Source organism: Cnephaeus nilssonii (genome assembly GCF_951640355.1).
Source record: "Cnephaeus nilssonii genome assembly, chromosome: 20".
NCBI lineage: Eukaryota > Metazoa > Chordata > Mammalia > Chiroptera > Vespertilionidae > Cnephaeus > Cnephaeus nilssonii.
The window spans coordinates 45152034-45170525 of NC_137091.1; the positions used below are offsets into that span (position 1 = coordinate 45152034).

At 49.4% G+C, this 18492-nt stretch overlaps 1 protein-coding gene across 1 annotated transcript; it reads right to left on the reverse strand.

Moving 5' to 3' along the window:
* Positions 1-8035: 8035 nt before the first annotated feature.
* On the reverse strand, positions 8036-17333 carry IZUMO2 (IZUMO family member 2; the record flags this gene model as incomplete). The annotated part of the gene is made up of 6 exons (XM_079799803.1): positions 8036-8078; positions 8324-8450; positions 10911-10991; positions 12362-12382; positions 12620-12706; positions 17108-17333. 6 exons carry the CDS (start codon positions 17331-17333, stop codon positions 8036-8038), a joined length of 585 nt encoding a protein of 194 aa, XP_079655929.1.
* Between the last annotated feature and the right edge of the window lie 1159 nt (positions 17334-18492).

An 18492-nucleotide genomic window follows, 5' to 3' on the forward strand; every position in this document is an offset into this window, starting at 1 on the left:
TGATCACATCCTTTTAAATAGATTCCAGCAATATAAAAATATTCAGAACAAAACAAAAGTCCCTCTTACTATCTGCAGCAGCATCCTGAAGGTACCCCTTGCACCTAGTACATACTAGCTTCCTGTTCTCTCTCTGTTTTTAAATATATATATTTTATTGATTTTTTACAGAGAGGAAGGGAGAGGGATAGAGAGTTGGAAACATGGATGAGAGAGAAACATCGATCAGCTGCCTCTTGCACACCCCACACTGGGGATGTGCTCGCAACCAAGGTACATGCCCTTGACCGGAATCGAACCTGGGATCCTTCAGTCTGCAGGCTGACGCTCTATCCACTGAGCCAAACCGGTTAGGGCCTGTCCTCTCTTTCGTGTGCAGATCCTGGTAGTTTAACCCTTTGCACTCGCTTGCTTTTTTCTCGATTCCTTTATTCTAATGCTAACCGTGTCGAGTCACACTCGACATCCGAGTGCAAAAGGTTAAGTATTGGGTTGCTATAGAAGAGGTGTATCTAATGCGTTTCTAAAGCCTTTGGAAAATGCCAGTCCCAGCCTGGTTCTTTTGGGTTACTGTGCCCTAGAATAATGGTTTTCAAGTTCTCTACTCACAACTCTTTCTTTTATTAGTGTTTTCTAAAGTGTGGGAAAGACCAATATTTTGGAAGATGATGCTATATTAAATATCAACTTGCACACTAAGAAGGTCACTTCCTTTTCAAGTCTGTTGATGCTTCTGGTAACCTAATGTTGAGAAGATACTGTTTTAAGAAATCACACCGCCGAAACCGGTTTGGCTCAGTGGATAGAGTGTCGGTCTGCGGACTGAAAGGTCCCAGGTTCGATTCCGGTCAAGGGCATGTACATTGGTTGCGGGCACGTCCCCAGTGGGGGATGTGCAGGAGGCAGCTGGTCAATGTTTCTCTCTCATCGATGTTTCTAGCTTTCTATCCCTCTCCCTCTCTGTAAAAAATCAATAAAATATATTTTTTAAAAAAGAAATCACACCTAAGAACTCACTGCACAAAACAGATAAAAGTGGACACACTCTGGCCAAAGAGTTAAGTTGCCCCTGTTGACCTGTTGTTTAGGGTGAAAATGCTAGAGGCAGGATTTGAACCTAAGCAGTCAGGCTCCAGGCTTGGGACCCCCTAACCACTATGCTAAAGGCAGACTCTGATCGGTACTTTACCAGCTCCTGACGCTGGGCGGCACCATCACCCCTGTGAGCCCGTTTCCTCATATATATCAGCAATAATAATAGTAGGTACTCCACTGGGAGGTTGTGAGGATTAAATACGCGGGAAATGTTTAGAGCCGTGCCTGGCACCCAAGATGCATAAATATGAGCTGCTTCAGTATAATGAATACTTTTTAGTAATTATTAGCACTAAAACTAACGCCGTATTTTTTTCAACACTAACTCCCCTTGGCTCATAATAAGCACTCAACACATTACTATAAATTTTAATTATTTATTTTGTAAGATTAGTATTTATAAACTTGGAACCCTAGTGCTTAACCTCGACCTTAGCACAACACCTAGCAAGAAGTAATTGAAAATGTATTACTAATAAAACAATAATAATAGATTTATCCTAAACATTTACTTCCTTAGAAAGTGAGCTTAGAAAACACAACCTGAGAAACTAAACTGGCTCCACACCATTCAATTCAGCCAGTGAGTCCCCAAACCAAGAGCAAGAGAAGAGCAGTGACCAACCTGGACGAAACCCCCCAATCCTCTCCAAGCCTTAAGAAGGGTCCTGGGTCCCAGCGTTCTCAGAACGAACGTCAGCGCGTTCCGCTCACTACGGCTTCATTGGCTCAAGCCTCCTGCGCTTACCAGCCAATCCCCGCGCTAGCCCTGCTCATAGCCCCGCCCCCACCCTCCCCTCTCCTGCCTCTCATCTTGCCCCCGCCTGGCCTCTGGCCGCGAGCTAGCCAGCCTTAAGGGGGTGTCCCGTTGGCCGGCGCTAGCTTCTCGCGCCTCTCAATCTCGTTAGGTGGCCTAGGCCCCCGAAACCGCTCTTCTGGCCAAAGACGGGGTCCTCAAGTACCTGGCAATTGAGGCTTGGACCTCTGGTTCGCTTCCCATAGGTATGTCCCCACTGCGGCGACGCTGCGTGCGCAGCCCCCACGCCTCTGCGCCTCATGAACTACACTTCCCAGATGCCCCTGGGATTCGGGCTTCTCTGGGCGATCGTCCTGTGAAGCCGGCAAAGGCAGGAAGGAGCCCTGGAGTCCCGGGCGACTCTCGCTTGGGGTACACGGATGTCAAAGGCTTCTTCTGGCTTCAGGAGGCGGGATGGAGAAGAAGAAGGCTACACAGTTCGTTTCCTCTAGACAGGCTACATTCTGAAAACTAACCAGCGCCAGCGTCCGTCTTCAGGGCAACCGTCAACTGTGGAAATGAAGAGTGGTCTCCATAGCAACTGTCTAAGCAATGGCTCTAGGCAAGAGCACCCTTCATTGCAGACACCTTCAAGAAGTATGTCTGTGCAACAAAAGAGCGTGCTGTGCTCATAAAACTTAATGGAATGAGTATGTTGGAGCACAAGGAAGGGAGGAAAACCGGGTAGAGCAGGTGGGGATGGGGAAGTACATCAATCAATCGATATTTCTTGAGAACTTACTATGTCCCAGGCAATGCTGTAGCTGCTGGGGATATAGTGGTGAAAGACACACATGGACCCTGCCTTCAGAGACACAGAGAGCAGGCAGTAAATAGACATATAATAGGAAATTATGATAACTGATATAATGTAAACAGACAAGGGGCTGAGATTAGAATGAAAGGGTGATTATGATCAGGAAAAATAATTACTTGAGAATGTAAATCCTATATAATAAAAGCCTGATATGCAAATTGACCAAATGGGGAAATGACTGGTCGCTATGACATGCACTGACCACCAGAGGGCAGACGCTCAATGCAGGATCTGCCCCAGACCAGCCAAGGCACATGCCAGCAGGGCGCCACGCCCGCCCCCTCACATCACCCCACCAGTCACCCAACAGATGGGCCCTGATCGTTGGCCAGGCCTAGGAACCCTACCCGTGCATGAATTTCGTGCACCAGGCCTCTAGTGTGAAATAAAAGCCATATAAGTCTCAAGCAAATTGCAGATAAATATTTAATGTATAGCCACCTGTAGATTTCTTCAGTATTTGGGAAACTTGAGGTGGGGTTTTCTTTTACTTGCCACTGAGGCATCTATTAGAGAGTGGAAAAATTTTAACTGCACTTCCCTATGACTGCCCTGACCATGAAACCCAGCTGCACCTTGCAAAACAGGATGCCAGTAGCTTAGCTGTACAGGATATTGCTAGCCTGAGTGCCTAGGATGTGGGTTTACTACCTTTACAGTGTGCCAATATAGCTAAGAAAACTGCTTTGTTTGAGGTTGCCATTGTTCCACTTAGCCCGCCAACAAGGATGTGGTTTTGGTGCTTAAAAGCTACCTTGCACCTGAGGTTGGGGCTGCTCTCTGGACTCCTTGCCTGGAGGAAGGGTGAGCAGTCGCCGGCCGGCTAATAAAGGCTCCCTAAATTTCAGTTGGCTTGGACTCCAGTGGTCATTTGGTCGCGATCGCTCCACAACAGCATCCTGAAGTACTAGGATAAACAGGACGAATACCTTGCTTTTGTTCCTTTTGGCTGCTCGAGCTAGTTAATTATCTTTCTTGGGCTATTTTGAGGTAAGTTTTCTATTACTTAAAACCCAGAACATCCTTTGTAATATAATCTTATTATTCTCATTTAAAAGATGAAGAGCCCTAACTGGTTTGGCTCAGTGGATGGAGCGTCAGCCTGCGGACTGAAAGGTCCCAGGTTCGATTCCGGTCAAGGGCATGTACCTTGGTTGCAGGCACATCCCCAGTAGGGGGGTGTGCAGGAGGCAGCTGATCTATGTTTCTCTCTCATCGATGTTTCTAGCTCTCTATCCCTATCCCTATCCCTTCCTCTCTGTAAAAAAAATCAATAAAATATATTTTAAAAAAAGAACAAAAACTGCAAAGGTCCATAGCTTCCATGTGTATAAAGATGTAGAATATATGCATGCACGTGAATAAAAGCCAGATGGAGCGTTGCCAGAATAAAATAACAGCTGTCACTTCTGACGGTTAGGGTCTCCAAAGGAGGAATGCACGAGGCCAAAAGGGGTACAGAATTATGCATTTATTAGGTCATCTGGAAAACCAGATGGGCTGAGCCCCAGAATGGCACCGGCACCCAGGGACAGGGTGTCAGAGATTTTAAAGGACTCTAGGCAGGCTTTTTCTGGGCAGTGACTTCTCTGGGCGGGTCCGGATCCTAAGAAGGTCCTAGGGGAAGGATAATGGTCTTAGCAAGTGGCATGTGGTCTAAGCAAAAGGGAGTGTCCGTTGTGAAGGGGTCTACAGGTCAGTTCCCAGGGGAAGGGGTGTTGATTCAATTATTTGATCAGACCTACCGCGGACATCACGCAGTGGGCCTCACTAGTTTATTAAAACTCGCACAACCACCCTGTAATGGGGTGTCAGCCAGCCCTGGGGGGGCCTTTGCATCTCCATGACTTGGAGACCCAGCCACAGCCGGCCGGTTCAGGACAGCCCCCTCTTTTCACTGCCAGGTTCCCGGGTCTGCTGTTCTCTCATTCCCGTGACTCTGGCCCTGGCTGGAAGCTTATACCAGTTGCATTCCACACCTCGTGGCCGCCCGTGTCTCCTCTCCAGTCTGTCCCCCACACAGCCCCAGAGCACACCCCGGCCTTCCCCTGGCTCAGCGTCCCCCTCAGGAAAGTGTGGAGGCCTTAGCCTGGCACTTGAAGCCCGTGAGCCCTGGGTCTGCCTTGCTTGACTGCCTCTCTGGTGTGAGCTCTCTCCCTCGTCTGTACACAGCCACACCCCACTGTGTCCTCACATGCTTTTTCCTCGGTACATGAGCACATGGAGAGAGAGAGGGTGAGTTCAGGTGTCTCTTCCTGTTCGTATAAGGACACTTGAAACGTTACTTTCAGTTAGTTGACATTCAATATTTTGTATTCATTTCAGGTGTACAGCATAGTGGTTAGACACTCACCTACTTTACCAAGCGGTCCCCCCGACAGAGCGAGAACAAGCCATTCCTGTAGGACAGTCTCTCCGATTCCCACCCGGCCCAGCTGGAGTTGGCAACGCCCTCCCTGGGTTCCCACAGGAACGTTCCAGAATCCTAGCGCTGCTAATATCATAATTGTTGAGTTGTAATTATTTGGTGACCGTCTGTCTCTCCCGCTGCATGCTCTGCGCTCTCTGGGAGTTCTCATCGCGCTATAATTGATGCTCAATGTAATTATACCTTTACTGCATCGTGCATCGCTCCCAGGAAATTCCCAAGAAGGTAAGGGAGTAGCTGGACCAGTAGCGTGAAGACGTTTTAAAATCCAAAACAACACCGCTACCCAAGCAGAAAGCACTTGGGGGACACCAGCTTGCAACCCCCCAGCCGGCACCTTTCCTGGAGTGAGCTTTGGTGTGAATGTGAAGTAGAGCATCGTGGACGGGTCTACAGTTGCCCTGCTCCAGCCAGTCGCAGGTAATGGTGACCTCACGGGCGCTCAGAGCCGTGTTGCCAAGGCGACTAGCACCTGCAGACTCCAGGCAAGTGCACCGCCAGTGTGGGGAAAGAAAGGGAGGCAGGGACAGTGGAGAGCCAGAAACTACCATTCCCAGAATCCTCTTGGTTGGAGTAGGGTCTAGAGATCCCAGCCTCTTCTCCACCTCTTCAAAACCTCTACATTTATCTATATATATAAAAGCCTAAGCGACTGTCTGACCATTGGACCGTCCCATTGGTAGCTATGATGCGCACTGACCACCGGGGGGCAGACGCTCAACACAGGAGCTGCCAAGCTGTGGTGACTTGGCAGCTGGGGTTCTTGGGTGACTCACCTGGAACCAGAGAGAAGGGAGCCCGATTCCGGGGTGCGTCACTTGAGAACTGCCCTCTCACAATCTGGGACCCCTAGGGCAGTGGTCGGCAAACTCATTAGTCAACAGAGCCAAATATCAACATTACAACGATTGAAATTTCTTTTGAGAGCCAAATTTTTTAAACTTAAACTTCTTCTAATGCCACTTCTTCAAAATAGACTCGCCCAGGCCGTGGTATTTTGTGGAAGAGCCACACTCAAGGGGCCAAAGAGCCACATGAGGCTTGCGAGCCGCAGTTTGCCGACCACGGCCCTAAGGGAGTGTAAGAGAGCTGGTTTCGGCTCAATTCCTGCAGGCCAGGCCCAGGGACCCCAGCTGTGCATGAATCCTTGCACCGAGCCTCTAGTATTGTAATAACTTTGTATGGGGCCAGGTGGGTACTAGAAATATGGGGTGGGGGGGGGAAACACTCTGTAAAGTATATGATGGTCTAACCACTATCTATACACCTGGAACTAACACAAAATAATATTGAATATAAACTGTAATTGAAAAATAAGCCGAAACCGGTTTGGCTCAGTGGATAGAGCGTCAGCCTGCGGACTGAAGGGTCCCGGGTTCAATTCCGGTCAAGGGCATGTACCTTGGTTGCGGGCACATCCCCAGTAGGAGGTGTGCAGGAGGCAGCTGATCGATGTTTCTCTCTCATCGATGTTTCTGGCTCTCTATCTCTCTCCCTTTCTGTAAAAAATCAATAAAAAAATGTTAATAAAAAATAAATAAATAAAAGAATACCTCTCCATTGAAAGCGCACTTTACTGGCAGGTAACAAAACTGGTATCTTGGCAACAGGTGGCTGGAACAAGGAAGTTAATGGTTTGGCCAATCAGAAGTCCAGCTCACTAGACGGGGATAGAGTATCTATGGGCAAAGGACTCACGGTGGGAGGCAGAGGTTTCTGGGAAATGTAGTTAATTGGGAGTCCAGTGGGATCCATCAACACTTAGAACTGCCTTTGCTAATATCTAAAATAAAGTATATAAGCAACAGTTTTAGATATTTTCCTGTCACCTCAGAATGGTAGCAAAACAAGTCTTGAATTGGCCTTCAGTGTTTGAAAAAGTTAGTTGCCCACACTACTTTAATGGAGAGATTTCAAATAAAATAATCTCAATTTCTGGGTCCTATTGAAAAATCTGAAAATCTGCAAACCCTGGGGCCATTTCACCAGGACCGCCATAGGATGGAGCTGCGCCTTTTACAGCCTCCAGGAATGGGGCCTGCATGTTCACTTTACCTACCTGGACCCATAAGATATATGAGGTTTCTTTTTATTTATTTGTTTATTTATCCTCACCTGAGGATATTTTTCCGTTGATTTTTAGAGAGAGTGGAAGAGATGGAGGGGAAGAGAGAAGGGGAGAGAGAGAGAGAGAGAGGGAGAGAAACATCAATGTGAGACACATTGATTGGTTGCCGTGTTCTGACCAGGGCTGGGGATCGAACCTGCAACCCAGGTACATGCCCTTGACTGGGAATCAAACCCAAGACCCTTAGATGCGTGGGCCGATGCTCTAACCACTGAGATACACCAGCCATGGCTTGTTGTTGTTTTTTAATCAATTAGTCCCTCCCATCAAGCATCCTCATGATCTAAATCCTGAATGAGAGAGCAACAGAGCTGCCAGCAGGTTCGGAAGCAGAAGGGTACCCTGTGACCCAAATCTAATTGCTTTCTGCTTGGGGTTAGTCATGAGTTGCAGGAGTGCACACAGCAAAAGATTTCCATGAAAACACACCTGAATCTATTCAGGAACAACAGAGGGTGAACAGATAAGAGTTCAGATAGGGAAAGGTGGATTCTCCACGCTGACCTCGGCTGACCTTGGCCTGACTGGCCTTTCCGGTCCCACTGTGGTGTCACCTCATTTTTGGACGCTTTGCCCTCCCCCACCCCCAAATAGGAATGGTAGTCCCTTCAAACTCTCCCTGTAGGTGGTCCATCCCTCTTGAAGGTTGGTGTCCAGAGCTGGACCGTTAGGGGAAGGGTCCTCCGGGAACTGATGGAGCCATTGAGAAATCTGTCACAGACTTTATTAAATTTCTTTTCCTTTCCCCTTTACAAACCCCAAACCAGCACCCTACTGCAGCAGGAGTTTCCGGTTATGCCTGTAGGTAATAGCCCTGGTCGGAGAGAAAGGCGTGGGGGTTAGAAAGATTACTGCAGGCCCCTCTATGGCAACTGATGCCTCCTCTACCCGCCCCCCTGCCCCCCCCCCCCCGCAAAAAAATCTTCCAGCCAATCATCGGCCTTATTTGACTTAGCCAATGACATCTAGGTCTCTGGGCAGATTTTCAGGGTGCTCGGCCACTTGGGAGGGGCTCAGTGGGGCCTTTGGGGGCTTCAGGTGAGGGCAGGGATGACTCACGAAGCCACGATGACCCCAAAGGCAAAGACGGCCAGGCACAGGGAAACGACGATGCCAAGCTGGACCTGATTCCCCGGGTGTCCACTCTCTGTGCCATACTGCAGGGCCGTGCGGGGCTGCCTGTCGACTGACAGCCGGAACCTCCATTGCCACCCTTCCTTGACCTTGATCGCACCCACGGCTCACACAGCAACCTGGGCCTCCTTCCCACCTCGTGGCCCGCGGCCTCTCCTGGGGTCTTACTCTCCATTCATCCATTCCTCGAAGTCTGTGTCCCAGGCACTTTTCAAGGTGCTCGGGATACCAGTGTGAACTCACCCCTGCCCCCCTCCCCCACTCCGCGAAGAACCAGCAAGAGCCCAGTGCTAAATGCATCTCATTGGATGGGGGTCAGGGTGGGAGGGGGACTTGGTTCGCTCCTTTGCCAAGAACATGACAGAGGAATGCAAAATGCTGACAATCTCATGAGAAGAAGGAAGCCTGCATCTTAGCTGGCGACTCTGAAGGTGGCCTTGGGAGTGCCATTCTGCACCTCCCACTCGCACCCTTTCATTCTGTCAGCAAAGACTCTTGGCTCAACCTTCAAAATATATCCAGTATCTGAACCACCTCCTGGGCTCCTGACCTGGTCTAGCCCATCCTCACTTTCACAGGATCCTGGCTTCTCCCCCTGCAGTTCCCGACATGGCCGCCAGGGGCACCTGTTAACCCCTTAGTCCACTCATGTCCCTCTTCTGCTCAGAGCCCTCCCACAGCTCATCTCTCATCTACACTAATAAAAGAGAGATATGCAAATCAACTGTGCCTCTATGGCGCCCACCAGCCAATCAGGAGTGGGTATGCAAATTAGCCCAACAAAGATGGTGGTTAATTTGCATACACAGGCACGGAGCAAAGACTGGAGGCTCCGGCCCAAGCAAAGACTGAAGACTGAAGAGGCTTGGCTTCTCCGCTGCGGCCAGAGCGAAGGCCTGGGTCCTGGGTGCCAGAGGAAAACCGGTGCTGGCAGCCAGGGGAAGGAAGGCCTATTGCACGAATCTTCATGCAACGGGCCTCTAGTTCGAAATAAAAGCCCAGACCTAGCGGGTTTGGCTCAGTGGATAGAGTGTTGGCTGGTGGACTGAAGAGTCCCAGGTTCGATTCCCGGTCAGGGCACATGCCCAGGTTGTGGGTTCCATCCCCAGTAGGAGGCATGCAGGAGGCAGCCAATCAATGATTCTCTCTCATCATTGATGTTTCTATCCCTCTCTCCCTCTCTCTCTGAAATCAGTAAAAAAAAGAATTATCCAGCCCCAAATATCAGTAGTGTCAAGGTTGAGAAAGCCTAGTCTAACTCTTCACTCCATCAAAACGTGGGCTCCATGACTTGGGTCTACCATTCTGCTGATCCTAAGTTTGGGGCATTGAAGGGCGCTCAAAGTATTTGTTGTAAACACCGCTCTAAGGGAGCAAATAGACAAATTCCTTTTTTTTTTTCCAGTTTGTCAATGTCATGAGGGAAAATAGTAAGAAAAACACATGTAGATTAAATAATGAAGTGAAAAACAACCTAACCATTGAGTGATATGAGAAGTCCTTTCATTGGACTTCTGTTTGAATGAAGGGACAATTCGGGAAGTTGGAAAAGGAACTTGGAGTTATTTGATATTGAGGAGTTGTTGTTAGGTTTGTTGAGTGTGGGAATGGCATTGTGCTTATGTAGGAAATGTCCTTGTTTTTAGAGTACACATTATTAATGGGTGAAATTTCATGATGCCCGATTTCTTTTAAAATACTGTGCCAAAAAATAAGTGAATCAAATCGGAGAAAATTCATTGTCAAGATCATTTGATAGAAAGCTCTACTTTAAAGAGTGTGATCAGGGAATCCTCTCTGAGGAGGTCAAGTTTGAGACTTTGTTGAATGAGGGAGTCAGAGGAGCAGTGGGACAGAGAGAGGGAACTGCATATGAAAAGGTCCAGCATGACTATTCAATCTTTTTTGTTTTTAAATCCTCACCTGAGGATATTTTTCCATTGATTTTTAGAGAGAGGGAAAGACACAGAGAAATATCAATGTGAGAGAAACACATTGATTGGTTGCCTCCTACATGTAGCCTGATCAGGGCCCAGGCCAGGGAGGAGGAGCCTGCAACTGAGGTATGTGCCCTTGACTGAAATCCAGGTCCACAGGCCGATGCTCTATTCACTGAGCCAAACAGCTTGGGCCATGATTATTCAATCTTGATGTGTATTGGGGGGTCCATTGTACTATTTTCTCTGCTCTGAAGATATGTATTTTTTAAAAAAATCTCAATGAGTGAATAAATTAAGCATATCCTTTCAGACTCCCCAGGTGTGACATTGGCTAAAAATAAAATACCTTTTTGCACCTGCCATTCTGGTCGTAGATGCATTGTCAAGTTACAGAGGAGTCTTCCCCTTTAACAGCAGGGACAAATGAATTTCATAATGTGGAAGCACCTCCTGGGCCTCACTGTAAGCAAGTTCAGGGCAGAATTCAAGGCTGCATGTGGGAGACCCCAAAACCCATATCCACTGGGACCGGCTGACATCTCTCATGTCTACCGCCACCCACAAGAGCTTACCGAAACAGTCATTCTTTTTCATGCATTTGGGGCTGGTCTTCAGGCAATGTAAACAGTCCAAGACCTCTTCCGTTAGCATGTCTGGACAAGGGGAAAGGGAGACGTGGGATGAGGGGAGCTATCAGACAATTGGCAGGGGGTGGGAAGACAGAAGGGGAAAGAGGATATGGAATCCCTCGGCTCTCATGAATTTCGGGGTCCCATGTGCAAGAGAGCAAGCTGAGCATAATGCACTGACGATTCACATTCAAAATAATCCTATATAATAAAAGGCTAATATGCAAATTGTCCCCTCGGGAGTTCTACTGGGAGACTGGGAGTTCAATCGCTCGCTATGATGTGAGCTGACCACCAAGGGGTGGCAGGGAACATGGCAGGCGACCAGCGGCAGCAGGGCGCTGAGGGAGCGAGGGAAGGAGGAGGGGGGCGGGCAAGGAACCTGATTGGTTCTGATCAACAGCCAGGCCTTAGGGACCCTACTCATGCATGAATTTCGTGCACCGGGCCTCTAGTTTATATATATATTTATAAAATATATACAAGTTGATGGAAGAGTTCGATTAAGTTGCAGCTGTTCAGATAACCCAACATTCTGTTTGTAGACATTTAACTAATCAAAATTAAACACATGTTTAATTAAATATCTACAAAGGAATGCTTTCACATCTCTATTCCTATTTTGCAGCCACCTGTGGCATAGACTGGCCACATGCTCACTCAGCTGTCTCCTCAGCTTCCTGCCACACAGGAAGACTACATTTCCCAGGCTTCTTTGCAGTAGGCTTGAGAACATGTGACTGAGTTCTGGCCAATGGAGAGCGGGCAGAGGAATGCAGAGCCAATTCCCAGGCTTGGCTATGAAAGTTCCTGCAGAATTCCCAATTCTTTCTCCGTTTTGAAGCTTGCTGAGGAGGCACTACCCCCGGGTGCAGCCTGGATCCCTGAGTCAGCACTTGGAAGAACTGCTCAACTCAGTGGAATTTGAGTCAAAGAGAACTAACCCTTTTTTTTGTTGTTAAACCACTGAAATTTGAGGTTTGTTACTAGGGCATAGCTCTCTTATCCTGTCTAGCATTCCCCCAAAGTACTTTCTTTTGCAGGTTGCAACTTTCATAAGCTCTCAAAAATCAGATATCCATAAGCACTAGAACTTTGGACCCACTAGAATCTCGACCCACAGGTTGAGAACCGCTAGCAGGGTCGCCTAAGACCATTGGAAAACACAGATACTTACATTACGATTCATAACAGTAGCAACATTACAGTTATGAAGTAGCAACGAAAATAATTTTATGGTTGGGGGTCACCACAACATGAGGGTCGTGGCATTAGAAAGGTTGAGAACCACTGCACTAGATGGAGTAGGTGTGACAGTGGGGCTTGATTTGTGGGTAAACAGATAGAGAAGGGTAGAGCAGGAAGGGATAGACAAGAAGTCTATCAGGACTCACGGCAAATTTTCCGATCACAGGCTGCAAGAGAAAAGAGCTGAGGTGAGATAAGTTGGGACAGCAATTTGAGGATCTGATCAAGGTAAGGAACCAGGAGAGGGAGGGAGGAATGAGTCTGGGAAAGAAGAGGAAGGCATATTAGTGAGGGGCAGAGAAGGCGGAGTCGGAGGGGAGGGGAGGGAGGAGTTTGGGGGGAAAGGTGAGAGAAGGGGATGGAGTGATAACGAGGAGGACACGTGGTGGAGAGGGATGCTGCACCTTTTAGTTCATACGACCTTAAACCTGTCTTGAGTTTCTTGGTCACCTTCCTCCTAAGAGTCACCAGCTCTTCCAGCAGAGGCCCGTCTGAGGAGAGAGAGAGATCCTTGGGAGGCACTCGGCACCCCATCGGCCGCTTCAAAGAGAAGGGACGAGGAAACTCTCTTTTATTCACCAGGAGTACCAAGACCAGGTCTTACTCGGGGTCCACTGGGCAAACCCATGGCTTGCAAAGTCCTGCATCTAGCTTCCGTGAGCATGGCTTCTGGCTGAGCAACGCTCCCCCTGTGGGAGGGCACTGACCATCAGGGGGCAGCTCCTGCATTGAGTGTCTGCCCCCTGGTGGTCAGTGCATGTCATAGCGACCGGTCGTTCCGGTTTGGTTGATTTGCATATTAGCCTTTTATTATTATTGGATTACCTAGACCTGCGCTCTCCAATATGTCAGCCAGGAGCCACACATGGCTACTGAGCACTGGAAATGGGTTAGTCTGAATTGAGATGTGTGTGCGGTTCATCTAAAATGGGTGCTAGGTTTCGAAGACGTGGTATGAAAAAAGATAATTGTAAAATATCAATAAATCATTTTTATATTGGTTGCATGTTCAAATGGCAGTATTTTAGGTATGGGGTTAAATAAAATACATTAAAATTAATTTCACCTGCTCTGTCTACCTTTTAAAAAATGTGGTTACTAGAGCCTGGCCGGAGTGGCTTACTGGATGAGCATCAACCCATGAACCATGAGGTCCCTGGTGTGATTTCCGGTCAGGGCACATACCTGGTCTATGGGCTCAGTCCCCAGTAGGGGGCGTGTAGGAGGCAGCCGATTGATGTTTTTCTCATTGATGTTTCCATCTCTCTATCCCTCTCCCTTTCTCTCTCAAAAACCAATAAAAACTTATTTTTTAGAACTGTGGTTACTAGAGCCCTAACTGGTTTGGCTCAGTGGATAGAGCGTTGGTCTGTGGATTCAAGGTTCCCGGGTTCGATTCTGATCAAGGGCACATGCCCGGGTTGCGGGCTCGATCCCCAGTAGGGGCGTGCAAGCGGCAGCTGATCAGTGATTCTCTCTCGTCATTGATGTTTCTATCTCTCTCTCCCTCTCCCTTCCTCTCTGAAACCAATGAAAATATATTTAAAAAACAAAACAAAACTGTGGCTACTAGAAAATAAAAAATTACACATGTGATACCTATTTGTGCCTGAAATTGTATTTCCATTGGATACTGATGCCTCCTAAGTTTATGTCACTCTCCTAGATTGCTCACTGAAGTCCAGATGTGTATATGCAACTATCCAATCAGGACCTCCACTTGGATGTCTAAATAGGCATCTTAAGCTCAATAAGTTCAAAACTTAACCCCAATATTCTCCTCCAGCCCTGGCCGGTGTGGCTCAATTGGTTGGGCATCGTCCTGAGCACCAAGGGGTTGCTGGTTGGATTCCTGGTTGGGGCACGTGCCTGGGTTGTGGGCTTGATCCCGGGTAGGGGGTGTGCGGGAGGCAGCCTATCTATGTTCTGCTCTCACATCAATGTTTCTCTCTCTCTCTCTCAAATATCAATAAAAATATATTTTAAAAATTATCCTTTAAACCTGCTCCCAACCCTTGGTCTTCATCTTAGTAGATTCAGGTGCCATGGTTCTGCTTGCTCAGGCCAGAATCCTTGGGTGCGATCTTTGACCCCTTTTTCTCACATCCCACATGCAATTTGCCAACATGCATGTCAGCAAGTCCTTTCTGTTCAATATTCAAAATCGATCCAGAAATCCCATCACTTCTCACCCCCTCCACAGCCACCCTCCTGCTGGTTCCAGCCAGCATCATCTCTTGCCTGGGCCATCACTGTAACTTCCCACTGGTCTCCAGCCTTCCTTCCCGCTGGCCATGCTAACATCTGTTTCCACATCCGGAGGGATCCTATTCCACCTCAGTCAGCTCGCTCACATCACGCTTCCGCTCAGAACCCTCCCACGTGACCCAGAATAGAAGCCAAAGGTCCTTACCGTGGCCTAGAAGGTGCTTCTGGGTCTCCCCGTCCCCTCCCCCTTACCTCTCGGACTCATCTTCCACTCCTCTCCCTCCCCCTCTCTCCATTGCAGCCTCCCTGGCCTCCTTGAGGTTCTGGGAATATGCCAAGCACAGACCCAGCTCAACTTCCGCCTGCAGTCCTGACCCCTGACCCTCTCACGGCTACTTCCCCCTCCTCCCGTCTTTCCTCACATGTCGAAGAGACTCTTCAGTGTCTTGGCTGCCCTGCTCTAAATTGCAACCCCCACCCCTGCTCCCAGCACTGCTCATTGCCTGTCCCTGCTGTATTTCCTCCTCCCCCAGCCCCTCATGGTATTTGTCCCCTTTTGACTGACTATGGGGTGCAGTGCAGGCTTACTCCGCAGGCCTGGGTTGTCCAAACCCCGCACATCCCAAAGAAAGGTTTGGCTCTTGCCCGACTCCTTGTGGGTGACCTCAAATCCTCGGACTGCCCTCCCTGTAAGTGTCCCCCTTTATTGGGAGCCTTGGGCCGCACCGCAGCCTGTGCTAACACGGCGATGGATGGTAGGGCCTTGCCATGTGGTAGCAGCTGGACCGCTGAAGGGGCTGGAGGCTGAGTAACCAAGGCCAGCCGCTTGGGTTCCGCAGGGGGATGTAACCAAACCCCAATAACATAATGGGATAGTCATCAGACGATTGGCCCCGGGCTCTTCAAAAATGCCAGCGTCATAAAAGACAACTGAATGCAAGATGTGATCCCAGGACAGACCAAGGATGGAAAGAAAATGAGAACGTCCTTCCTTGTTCTCAGGAGATCACCCGCTGAAGAACTCAGTGGGTTTGTTTTTTTATCTGTCTGTCTGTTTTGGTTAATCTTCACCGGAGGATATTTTTCCATTGATTTTTTTAGAGAGAGTGGGAGAAGGATAGACAGAGAGAAAGAAACATTGATGTGAGAGAGACACATCAATTGGCTGCTTCCTGCAAGCACCAGGGCTGCTGGGGAACCTGCAACCAAGGTCCGTGCCCTTGACCAGAATTGAACCCGGAACCCTTCTGTCCGAGGGCCGATGCTCTATCCACGGAGCCAAACCGGCTTTGACAAGAATTCAGTGCTGAAGTCAGTGTTGAAGTTAGGGTTGAAGTGTCACAAACTCTCATCTGGCAGACACACACACACACACACACACACACACACACACACACGCTTTACATCTTTTAAAAAATGGCTGGGCTTGCCCTAACTGGTTTGGCTCAGTGGATAGAGTGTCGGCCTGCCGACTGAAAGGTCCCAGGTTCGATTCCAGTCAAGGGCATGCACCTTGGTTGCGGGCACATCCCCCGTAGGAGGTGTGCAGGAGGCAGCTGATCGATGTTTCTAACTCTCTATCCCTCTCCCTTCCTCTCTGTAAAAAGTCAATAAAATATGTATTTTTAAAAATGGGTGGGCTCTTCCTTAGTGTCTTCCCCCTGTTCCATCCCTCTAGGTGGGCAAGGCTTCTGGGGCTTAGACCCCTCTCCCCCAGCTCCTCTAATTCCCGTAAGTCCACAGGGCCTCTGCTGCCCTCTGCTGGGGAACTGTCATAAGGCCCAGGCGAATCTCCGAGGACTAACTGTGAGTGGTGCCTGCCCCCCGCCCCCCCCACCTGGTTGGGTGGTGGTGAGGAATACAGGGTCTGAGCCAGAGGTCCCCGGTTCAGTTCCTCCTCTCTTCCCAGCTGTGTGACTTCGGGCATGGCTGAGCCTCAGTCTCCCCCTCTGGGTAAACTGTGGTAGACTTTTGTAAGTAAAGCACTGTAAAACCTACCAGACACACAGTAAAGGCTATGCTCGTGTGTTTGCCTTATATTTTCATTTATTTATTTTTTTTGGTTAACCCTCACCCGAGGATATTTTTCCCGAGAATATTTTTCCATTGATTTTTAGGAAATGGAAGAGAGGGGGGGGAAAGAGAGAGAAACATCGATGTGAGAGAAACACATCGATTGGTTGCCTCCTGCACGGGCCCTGACAGGACCTGGGAGGAGCCTGCAACCAAGGGACATGCCCTTGACCAGAATCGAACCTGGGACCCTTTGGTCCGCAGGCCGACGCTCTATCCACTGAGCCAAACCGGCTAGGGCTGCTTTGTATTTTGAAGTAAGGAGGAAGCTGGTGGACAGGCCGCAGGGGAGGGGGAGGGGGAAGGGGCAGGGTAAAGGCTCTCCCTTAGTTCCTACCTCTCAGAGAATCAACCCTTAACTTGTTTATTTGATTCTTCGCAAAGATCGCCACAGGGTCCAGGTGATACACCTCTGGGGAAGAGAGGGGAGGGAAGTCCAGTGGGTCCCTCCGAGAGCCAAGCGACCCCCCCCCCCCCCCTATCTCCCTGCAGGATAGGCCTCCCCGCCTCTAGGGGGCGTGGTCCCAAAGTGTCTCCCACCCCAGCCTCTGGCTCCGACCGCACTGTCCCTCCCTCCACGGTGTGGGCACCCTCCCCTCCCCAGCGCGCACCTATTCCCCCCACAAACACGTTCGTGGCGTAGTCCCTGAAGAAAGGCCCCTCCATGCCCAGCAGCAGGGCCTGCGCGCGGGCCCGCAGGTGCTCCCGGCCGAAGCGGCTGGGAATGAGGTCGAGGCGCAGCTGGCGCAGGGCCTCCTGCACGGAGTGGTCACACTGCAGGCAGCCCCAGCCCCCGCCGAGGCCCACGAGCAGCAGGACGGCCAAGGCCAGAGGCATGGCAGGGCCTGTGTGATGTCACAGAGAGAGGACCCCCCCCCCCGCCGGCCCCGCCCCCTGGGTGAGGGCGGGGTCAGGGAGGCCCTGGGAGAGACACTCCTGCAGGCGGGTGTTTGCTGAGCATCTACTCTGTGCCAGGCTCTGCAATGGATGGCTGAGGCAAACAGTCTCTGCTCACATCGTTTACATACATTTGTTCCAACAGATATCAGTGGAGCACCCACTATGTGCCGGGCGCTGGAGAGAGTCCAGGTGTCGATGGACTAATGAGTGGTCAAGCAAAGTGTGGTATGTCTAGGCAATGGGATAGTATTCAGTCTTAAAAAGGACATTCTGCCCTAGCTGGTTTGGCTCAGTGGATAGAGCGTCGCCCTATGGGGCTGAAGGGTCCCGGTTGGATTCCAGTCAAGGGCACATGCCTGGATTGTGGACTCGATCCCCCAGTAGGGGGCGTTCAGGAGGCAGCCGATCAATGATTCTCATCACTGATGTTTCTATCTCTCCCTCCCTCTTCCTTCCTCTCTGAAACCAATAAAAGTATATTTTTTTAAAAAAGGAGGACATTCTGACATACGCTACAAAATGGATGGACCTTGAGGGCATTATGCTAAGTGAAAGAAGCCAGCCAAGAAAAGACAAATCTACATGATTCCGCTCACATGAGGTATTTAGACTCCCCCAAACAGTCAAATTTACACTCAGGATATTTAAAATTGCTTTGATGTATTGAACCATACTCAGATTTCCCCAAATACCTTCTAACTTTCTCGCTTCAATATCACCACCTCCAAGGGAGGGGCAGGAAAGAAGCCAGACAATATAGATATGCATGGATGTGGCTGTGTGCTGATAAAACTACTTAAGGACACTGAATTCTGAATCTCATGTATTTTTTTAAAATATATTTTTACTGATTTCAGAGAGGAAGGGAGAGGGAGAGAGGGAGAGAAACATCCATGATGAGAGAGAATCATTGATCAGCTGCCTCCTGCACGCCCCCGACTGGGGATCAAGCCCATAACCTGGGCATGTGCCCTGATGGGGAATCAAACCGTGACCACCTGGTTCATAGGTGGATGCTCAACCACTGAGCCATGCCGGTTGGGCAACACCTACAATTTATTGAGCTCTTATTACATGTCCTAGGTGCTTTATATGT